Consider the following 9,945-nt stretch of genomic DNA (forward strand, 5'->3'; position numbering starts at 1 on the left):
TTGTCTGAGAGGATTTGAAGTTGAAGACAAAATGGTTCTTATTAAATACAATGACGTGAATAGTTGAAAGGGCAGTTATCACAGCTTATATAGTAGGGGCATTTGAAGTAAAACTCATGGCAGTTTGAATTAGTTGGGTAATAAGTCCTCCTTTTTGCCTTTCAAAATATGGCTACACTACTAAAACAATGCTAACTTTTGCAGATTAATTAACCTTCTATAGGTAATACTTCTATACAGTTACATAATATGTCACACATCACTGAGTACATCAAGATTTTCAAACACATTGTGTAAATATCTAGGACTCTATCAAGAAATGTTTTTAGGCCAGTAAGGGGCATGCCTTGCTGATTTCTACAATGACTTGCAGAGCCCCATTTTGCTACAGGATCATGAAAAGTTGGGTTTAATTTGCACAGATTACAGGGAAGATTAGAAGGTTTTCATTTGATAAGGAAAATCCCAGAAAGTGTGTTGGTTTGCAACATGATGGAATGAAGAACTGCATGTATGTTGAGGGTAAGGAAAGTATTGCATTGCCTAAGTAGTGTTCTGCAAGATAAGCAGTAATGCTATATCTCCAAGTAATTTTTGATTTATGGCGACCATAAGGCAAACCTATTACAGAGTTTTCTTGGCAAGTTTCTTCAGAGTGTGGTTGCCATTTCCATCCTCTGAGGCTGACTGAGTGGGACTAGCCCACAGTCATCCAGTGGACATTTATGCTTGAGCAAGGAGTCAAACCCTCATTTCCAGAGTTGCAGTCCAACACTCAAGCCACTACACCATGCTATCCTTTGTGCTTTTAAAAATGTGCCTGTTCCATATTCAAGACTTGAGAAGATCTTTTTTATAGCAGTTTCTGTGTCACTTTTTGTTTTGTCTATTCCAAATGATACCTCAGGCAGTTGATGTAAACATGTATATTCATGACCCCAACTTTTGCTCTGGTCTTGTTACTTTGACAGATTAATTAACTCTTCACTTTAAAGCATCTTAGTAAGTCAAATAGAAACTATAGCATAAATGTTCCTTATAATACATTTTTACACGTAAGCTAATAAACGTGGACATCCTGTGTCTACAAAAATAATACAAACAAAACATGATGCCGGAATCTCTCTCTCTTGTCTGTATCTTGACCCAGAGTGTCAGTGTAATCTGGTCTCTTCTGTGCAGGAGGAGGTGATGGACAAGCTCTCTACATTGATGCAGACCTGAACCATGGAAGAACGGGCCACTGCAACACTTTTAACAACCAACCGTTGTGCTCTGAAAGTTTCCAGATAGCTATCATGGAAGTTTGGGGTTTCAAGGACACTATGAGCAGCTGAGGAGGCTGCCTTCTTCAAAATCATCTAGTCCATGGATTATGGTGTGATTCTGAGCCCCAGTCAACTGCAGGAGCCAGCCGGACTTTTGGACCACATTTATGGGCTCCTTTTGCAATTTAGAAAGTTAACTTTCAGGGCCTAGTAAGTTTGCCATGGTATTTTTCATGTGCAACTATCGTTGGGCTAAGTGATTGAATCATACCTCTGTAGTCCTTCATGCATATCCTGATATTTTTGATAGCCAGAAGTGGTCTCACTTCTGCAGTCGTGTTCATACATAACTATCAGAACTAGCACAGCCATTGGGAGGCCAGATGCATTTCTGGTCTTGATAGAAATGTGTTTTGGCAACTGGCTTTAGATATTCAGCAGTATCAGTTTTCTGAATGAAGCACAAGGTTCAGAATCCTGCAGACATGAACTTGGATTCAAAGTGACTTGTGTACAATGAGAACAGATTATATTGCTCATTTCTCTCCCTTCCTAGCTACACTAGCACTGTTTATATATTACACCATTCTAGAGGTTATCCAGAATCCAGAAAGGCTGTGGTAAGAAGTGGAGTGGGAAAGTCTTATTGCACATGTGCAAAATGCTGTACATGAATCTTTTGATCCAGGTCATTTCTAGGATCTGTTCCCTTACAGAAATCTTTTTAAAACACTGCGTGTTTGTGTTTGTATGTGTGTGTTTGTGTTTGTATGTGTGTGTTGTTTGTGTGCATATGTGTGTGATGCAGCTGGCTCTTGCCCTAATGACCAGTCTTCATTTGATGTTCTATTGTATGTGTGAAGATGAAGCTTACTGGTTTTGGAGTGCTACTTGTTGATCTGTAGTTGTTGATCTCTGTTGAAGGCATTCAGCGCAACACACTGCCTTCTGTTTTTGTGTTTACATTCCTAATAGTGCATATCAGTAATATCATGTTAGGGTTGTGGAGTAGATTCAGGCAGCTAAAGCACCATACAGTATATGCAGCACACAGAACAACTTTCCCTTGGAACCTAAGCCGGTGGTACTCATTTATACAAAAAGGAAATTGACAATAGCTTGAGGAATTGCATTGGTCCATGAGGAAACTCACGAGGAAAGGATAGTCAAAGATTTGAACTCGTGACTCAGAGAAGATTATTTTTATGGGATTAAATGGGGGTTTTAGGGGCATTTTGGGGGGCTTTGCATCAGAGGAAAGTCAAGATGGTCCCATTCTTCCCGATTTGCCAGGGCTCCATTGGATATGAACATTTTCCAAGCCCACATTGTTTTGTTTTTTTTAGATTGTCCGAGAAGAACCATATGACCGTGTTTGTGTTGGGCTTGTTTCTTTGTTGGCAACGTCTTTTGCTGCAAAGCCAGCTAGGCTTAATAGGTTGGACAGAGCTGTCCCCAGCCATGTATTTAGTGCTCTTGGAGTTTCCATGAATCCTGTTTTCATACTCCAATTCAGCATTTTTAAAACGCAAGAATGCCAGTTGGTACTCTTTTTCCATTTCACGCTTGTGCTGTTCGTTCATTTGGTCTTCATCTTGAGACTCCCTCCATTTTCTGATCCAAAAATTAATTTCTGGCTCCATTACCTGGTGATGGGCTTACTGGCTGGATAGGACTTCTCTATAGGTGCAGGGTTTCAAACAGATAAAGGTGTCCACAAAGCTAGGATCTGTGTGACAGTTTGTCCTGGCATTGCCTGAACCTCAGAGGCCTAAAATGCGGGGAAGGGGGGGCACTCTTCTTCTCTTAACGGCACCTTGGGTTTGAAGATGGCAAAAGGCGCGGGAAGGAGGAGGAGGAGGAGCTCCTTGGAGCTTGAGGAACAGTATTACCCAACTTTACTGGAACTTTGGTATTGTTCTTCAAAGAAAAGCCATTTTAGCTGATTAGACAAAATGGTTCTCAGTCTCTCTATTAATTAAAAGTGGGTTATTTCTTCTAATGGCTCCAGGGGGTGCTGTCCTCTCAGTAATCTGCAGCACAGGACAATTTTTGCAAACAGCCTTTGTCTGTTTCCTTATCAGTAATCTTCCTTTGTTGCAGGTTGTTGATCAGGTGAGCAGTTGCCCTCTGGGCTAACATAGATACATAAGCCCACTATAGACACATTTAGTTGGTTTTCCATGCTCCCTCTGCCTTGGATTGATTGAGAATTACCAGTTCATAAATTAAAGAATGGAGATTACTTTGCCATATCTTAATACATATCCACTATCTACATTTGTAATAGATTTCTATTTCATCCTTAGTAATTGGCTTAAGTTTCTACCTTGACAGTGTCCTAAGCAAATAGTTGAGACAGCCAATGAAATGAAATAGGCCAGCATCAGCGGCTTCAGAAGCATTTAATAAACAGAAGAGACTGCTCTGTGACCAAAAGAGGTTGTCTTGCTGTATCAGAGCTGACACAGAACTCAGCATGCCTCAGCGTTTGGGTGGTTTCACATGCTCAGAGATTATTGTCCATCTTCGAGAGAAATATGTACTTGTATATGATAAAATCTGTGTCAGCATAAGGAAGATAAATGAATCCAGGAGATAGCAAGGAATGATGTGAATGTAACTAGCTATATCTTCTAATCTGTTTCAGAGATGAAGACAAATTAAGTGCCAATCTGCTGAGTGGCTCGAATTCAGTAATTCTCTTGAACATTCAGTAATTCACTGTTAATAAGCAGCAGGGACTTATCTCCCCATTAAGAAAGAATTTCAGCTTCTCATGTATCAGAAAAGTAAAACATATCAGCAAAACCTTAATATGCAAAGAGGTTTTTTAAATCAGTTGATCTCAGAGTTAGGGTGTCAGAATAAAAACACAGCACTGATGGGTTCTTCATTTTGCTTTCCTGTTTAAACGGATCCCCACCCTTCCCCATGTTGTGAAATAAGTGTCCTAGTTTTCCCCTGAAATGTCATAGATTCTTAAAAATCTGACAGTCACTGTGGTAACTTTGTGTGCGATCACAACCAGGCAAGGTTTTGTCTGGGAATTTCAGGTCTCTATCTGGAAGCTGAAGAAGGCAAATTGAAAGCTAGCTCTTTCCTCTCTTTGTGTTGGTTGTTGTGTTCTTAGAGGAACGTTGTACCTGACTGTAGTACATGTGCTCATGTTTGATGGTGTATTGTTTCTTCCAGGAGACGATTGTGGTTTTCCTGCACTTTGACTTTCCCTAATATCGTCATACAAGTAATATTCCCCTTTCTTTCCTCATTTGATGAAGGCGATGGCAGCTGCCTGTGTGTGTGTGTCTGTAAAATTGTGGCTGCACAGAAATAAAATTCACTTGCTCAAAAAATAAATGAATTGGACATGACTTCAACTCTTCAGTCTAGCCACATAGTTTTTAGTGTTGGTCATTTCATTCTTATGCAGTTTTGTCCCTGATGCCATTGGTTTGGGGAAGGGGGGAGGTAGATACAAGATTAAATCATATGAAACCTTTGCTTTAAGGCTTGCCTCGTTTTAACAATGCTTTTTCACAGTAAGTAGGTCAGGCTGAGAGCGAGTGATCGGCGAAAAGGCACCCAAACATACAGAAGACTCCCAAAACAGAAACAATCACTATAACTGCCATGGCTCAATGCTATGGAATTAGGGAACTGTAGTTTGTTGTGGCACCAGAGATCACTGACAGAGTAGGCTAAGTGTCGCGCAAAACTACAAAAGCCAGGATGCCATAGCATTGAGCCATGGCAATTAAAAGCGGTATCAACCTGGATTATTTCTGCATTGCGGATGCAGCCTAGGAATACTCCCAAACAATCATGTGCAACCCCATCCTGGACAGGCTATTTATCCAGTTCCAGGGCCAGAGAACCACCAAGCCACAGAGTCTCTGTCTTATCAGGATTCAACATCACACTGTAAAATAGAAAGTTGCCACTTTTAGATTGTAGTGTATTGAGGCTGTTTAAAAAATGTAAAATATTTGCTATACTTCGTTCTGACCTCTAGAGGTCCCAGTTTAGTTGCAGCAACCTTTGAGGTCAGCTACCCTAAAGGCATCAGGTCCTGTCTGGTTTTGGAAGGTAAAGAGGTCAGCCCTGGTTAGTACTTGGATGGGAGACCACCAAAAGATACCAAGTGCTATAGGCTATATTGCAGAGGAAGGAACTGTCAAAATCGCAAATGAGTATTCCTTGCTCAAGAAACCCCTATGAAATTCATAGGGTTTCTATAAGCCAACAGATGACTTGAAGGCATATACAGTACATGCACAAATAAGAAAGTAAAGGGGGGGGACTCTTAGTCTCTGCCAAATGTGTGTTATTGGATTAAAAGTATGACAGCAGGGAAAATACTTGATCAAAGGAAATTGTTCATCTGAGGATATTAAAAATGTTTGTTTATAATGCTCTTTCCACCAAAGAAAATATCTAATCAAAAATGAACAATAAAACACCACCGGAAAGTTGATTATAGTAGGAGCAAATGTAGCTAAGACTCAACTGGACATGAAACTCCCCTTACTGAGATTCTTCATATTTATTTCCAGACTCACAGCTGGTATTTCTATTTGGGCATCTTAAAATATTATACATTTTGTAACATATCACATTTGGCCCTCAAGGAATCAGTTTTTTGCTGGACTGCAACTTGATCCATGCTACCATCCAACAACATCTTGAGTATCACAAGCTGCTCTTTCTTTACTTAGATGATAAACCACTTGGCTTAGCTTCACCTTTAATAATGGAATTTTTGTGAACAAACTCCGACAAACCAGATATTAAGGACCTTATGACACCAGCCTGCCGTCCCGCCACAATCGTGTGACTTTAAGAATGGAAGCATACTGGTTTGGCATTTTTTTATTACGCTTTCCCCCATTATAGCATTTTGGTGATCCATGGTTGCGTGATCCATTTTATGCACTGCCAAACACCGCCTTCGAGGAGGAAACAGGAAGAAAACAAGCGATCATGGCTGCCAACCACTTCCACAAGCCGGCTGCTGTGTGAATTTGCACACAGCAACTGACTTCAGGAAAGTGTTGGCCACCACAATCACTGCTCTGCTGCCTCCTGTGTACACATTCACACAGCAGCCCTACACAAGCAATCGTGGCTGCCAACTGCCTCCCAAAGATGTCTGCTGTGAGAGAGAGGAAGAGAGGAGCAGAACCATCATACCACACAACTGCTGGAGAAACACAATTGCAGCAGAAGGGACCTGTTGCACAAAGGCAGTCATGGAAAAGCAGTGAGTGACAGCCTATTGCAATAGCATAGCAATAGCATTTCACACTCATACCCCCACATTTGCTGGGGTTAGGGACACAGGACCCCTGTGAAGATGGGAACAGCACAAATAACAAAAACACTGTGTTTTTACCTGAGTGAACACCTCTCTAAGAATCTCTAGGTCCTCCAGTGCAACTCTGTGGTCAACATCTGCCAGAAAATTGACCATAGAATTGTGCTGGAAGAGCTACAAATGGCTAACGGAGTGTTCTCTCTAGGAATCTCTAGGTCCTCCAGTGCAACTTTTGGTTAAAACTGACCATAGAGTTTCACTGGAGGACCTGGATATTTCTAGAGAAAACATTAATAAAATCTGTGAACAATCAGATCTGCGAAAGTCAAAGCCACAAATGTGAGGGACAGGTGTACATTGCTATACCACGTTGCAGAGAACTCAGCACTCTTTAAGTACTTTACAATCTATAAGCCAATTGCCCTCAACAAGCTGGGTACTCATTTTACCAAAAGGATGGAAGCCTGCATCAACCTGGAGCCCTCCAGGATCAAACTCACAATGTTGTGGCTTCAATATTGGCATTTAACCACCTGCAGCCCCAAGGCTTTGCCCATCAATGACAGGGCTTGCCCATCAATGAAAAAGCGCACAACAGAAATGAATGGATTGCAAGGCAGCAAAAGTATGGAGACAACATCACGTGGTAAGTTCCAGCCAAAGATGCTTTTAACTTCTTAACATTTCACTTGTCTAGGTGCATGGTGATAAAGTCCTAAGACTGATCAAACCATGACTTGTTTCCTTGCTTGGTGTGATCATCCTAATGCAGTGATTCCCTAAATGGGTGGTACAGCTGTGAGGGGAAAGTGGAGCAATAGGGGGGCATGGGTCAAAGTATTGGTGTGCAAGAAAGACAAGGGGAACCAATGGCTTTTGGGACCTTGGTGGGGATGAGGATTGCATGAACCTTCTTTTCGGGGTTCTCAAAAAAACATTGAGCCATCAAACTGGTGAACAGAATGGTGAAGGGTCTGGAAACCATGCCTTAGGAGGAAAGCGTTAGGGAGCTGGGTTTGTTCAGCCTGGAGAAGAGACAGTTAAGGGGTGATATGATAGCCCTCTTTAAGTATTTGAAGAGGGGTATCACACTGAAGATGGAGCAAGCTTGTTTTCTGGTGCTCCAGAAAACAGGATCTGGAGCAATGGATGCAAGCTCCAGGAAAAGAGATTCCACCTCAACATTAGGAGGAACTCCCTGACAGTAAGAGACATTTGACAGTGGGACGCACTCCTTCCTTGGAGTGTGGTGAGTTCACCTTCCTTTGAGGTCTTTAAACAGAGGCTGGATGGCCATCTGTTGGAGGTGCTTTGATTGTGAGTTCTTGAATGGCAGAATGGGGTTGGACAGGATGGTCCTTGGGGTCTCTTCCAAAATATCACATCTTACCAGATCTTAATCACATGAAAATATGTATGGGTAAATACATTTAGACTGTGCTGATGATGTTGTAGTCCAAAGGTATAATTGTAATTTTGCTTGTTGCTTATATCACAACTATTACCGTGACATTCAGTGGTATATGGGAATTGTGATTTATGAGTAACGTTAGTATAAAAAGGGCATTAATAAGGATTCTGTATGGTGTGGGTATGGGAGGAGGCCAATGGGGAGTGACACCAGCAGGAGTTACTGCACAAGGTGACACCAGCCGTAGTGAAGCCACTGACTTGAATTATTTGGAGGAAAGATGGGATAGAAATGTAATTAATGAATGTTTCTCTCTGTGTCCTTTAAGCACATTTCCACTTGGAAGTTTCCAGCCTGGCGTACTGTTCAGGAGCACCCAACAACTCAAGAAGTTGTTCCTCTAGCCATCATCGCATCTAGTTTCACCTGAAGTCTGCAGTGTGGCGTAGTGGATTGAGCATTGGACTATGACTCAAGAGACCAGGGTTCAAATCCGGCATGCATTGGGCAAGTTGCACACGTTCAGCCTCAGAAAACCCCATAATAGGTTCCCCTCCAGGTCACCGTAAATTGGAAATGAGTTGAAGGCACCCAGCAACAAGTTCGCCAAATGTGAAGCTCCAGAATATCCTCAGTTTACTATGGGAGTAAAAGCATTGTCTCCATTCCATGATATGTTTCTGCAGATGCCAGAACTGACTGCTTTTCCTGCATATATAAAACCACCCTCCTCCCTGTTTAAAAACTGAACTTACATTTCCCAACTCAATGAAAGGGGTGGGGAAAGCCACTGAAACTCTTGTGAAAAAGCAGCAATTTCTACTTCCTTGTAGCAACACAAGCTAGTAAGAAGTCAGAGCTGTTGTCTGATAACAAGGCCTTGTGTTCAAGAGTGTGGGTTATAAATATGTTCGATTAAAGTAGGAAAGTAGAAATGCAACAACAAAATAGCACTCCTGTGGGGAGTGGATGCTTACACCAGGGATGGGAACTATATAGCCCTCCAAATGTTGGACTGTGACTCCCATCATCCCTTGCTATAGGCTCTGCTGCCCAAATGTAATGGGAGTTCAGTCTGACAACATCTGCAGAGCCAAATGGACTTTGCTCCCAGTTCACACAAGTGGTTTTCTGAGCACAATAGTTTTGATCACATTACAATGGATTCAAAGGCACTCAGGATGATATGTATGCCGTTATCCCATTTTATCTTCACAACACTGCTATCAGGTTTTGCACAGACATCTGTAAAAGATTACTATCTCACCTTTTTTTGACTAACTTATCTCCCGAGGGGGCTTACGAAGATTAAAGCAATGTACAGATTGGCTCTCTCCTTTTGTCTCTTGGTTGAAATCCAAAGAGACAAATGGCAAGGAGGGTTGCAGATGATGCTACAGTCACTCTGAATTGTGAATCTCTTTTGTTCCATTTGCACTGAGATGAGGAAACTTCTGCTCAGACTTTCCCAAAGGGTATGCATGGAAAATGGCTTGAGTGCCGGACTACGACTCTGGAGACCAACGTTCAGTTCCTATCTTGGCCATAAAACCCACTGTGTGACTTTGGATAAGTCACATGCTCTCAGCCACAGGGGAAGGCAATGGCAAACCTCCTCTGGACAAGTCATGCCAAAATATCCCCAAAAACACAATAGCCTTAGTATCGCCATCAGTCAGAAAGCACACAACAAACACAACTGCAATATATCCTGATGTGCAGGAGGTCCTCATGACATTCCTTATAACCATGCCCTTATAGAGTCCAAAAATGGGTTGATCCATATCTTGCCTGATGAAGAAGCCCATGGAGCTTCAAAAGCTTGCAACCAGTATATTGTGCATTTTGGTCGGCCAATAAAGATATCACTGATGGAGTCTCACATACAATATCACTGCTGTTTCTGCTGGAAAACTCCTTAGGAGGGATAACTTTGATATGGCTTGTAA

The 9,945-nt window shown here is 41.9% G+C and overlaps 1 protein-coding gene across 3 annotated transcripts in view; it reads left to right on the forward strand.

The window, feature by feature from the left end:
- TBC1D24 (TBC1 domain family member 24) overlaps positions 1-2,619 on the forward strand; it is a 37,909-nt gene extending 35,290 nt beyond the window's left edge. For all 3 annotated transcript variants that reach the window (XM_042437949.1, XM_042437951.1, XM_042437950.1), the window contains one exon: positions 1,183-2,619. In XM_042437949.1, coding sequence (XP_042293883.1) covers positions 1,183-1,337 — 155 coding nt within the window. In that variant the 3' untranslated portion in view covers positions 1,338-2,619. The remainder of the gene's footprint in view (positions 1-1,182) is intronic.
- The last annotated feature ends 7,326 nt before the right edge of the window (positions 2,620-9,945 follow it).

The sequence above is a fragment of the Sceloporus undulatus genome, chromosome 8, assembly GCF_019175285.1.
Source record: "Sceloporus undulatus isolate JIND9_A2432 ecotype Alabama chromosome 8, SceUnd_v1.1, whole genome shotgun sequence".
Classification (NCBI taxonomy): Eukaryota; Metazoa; Chordata; class Lepidosauria; order Squamata; family Phrynosomatidae; genus Sceloporus; species Sceloporus undulatus.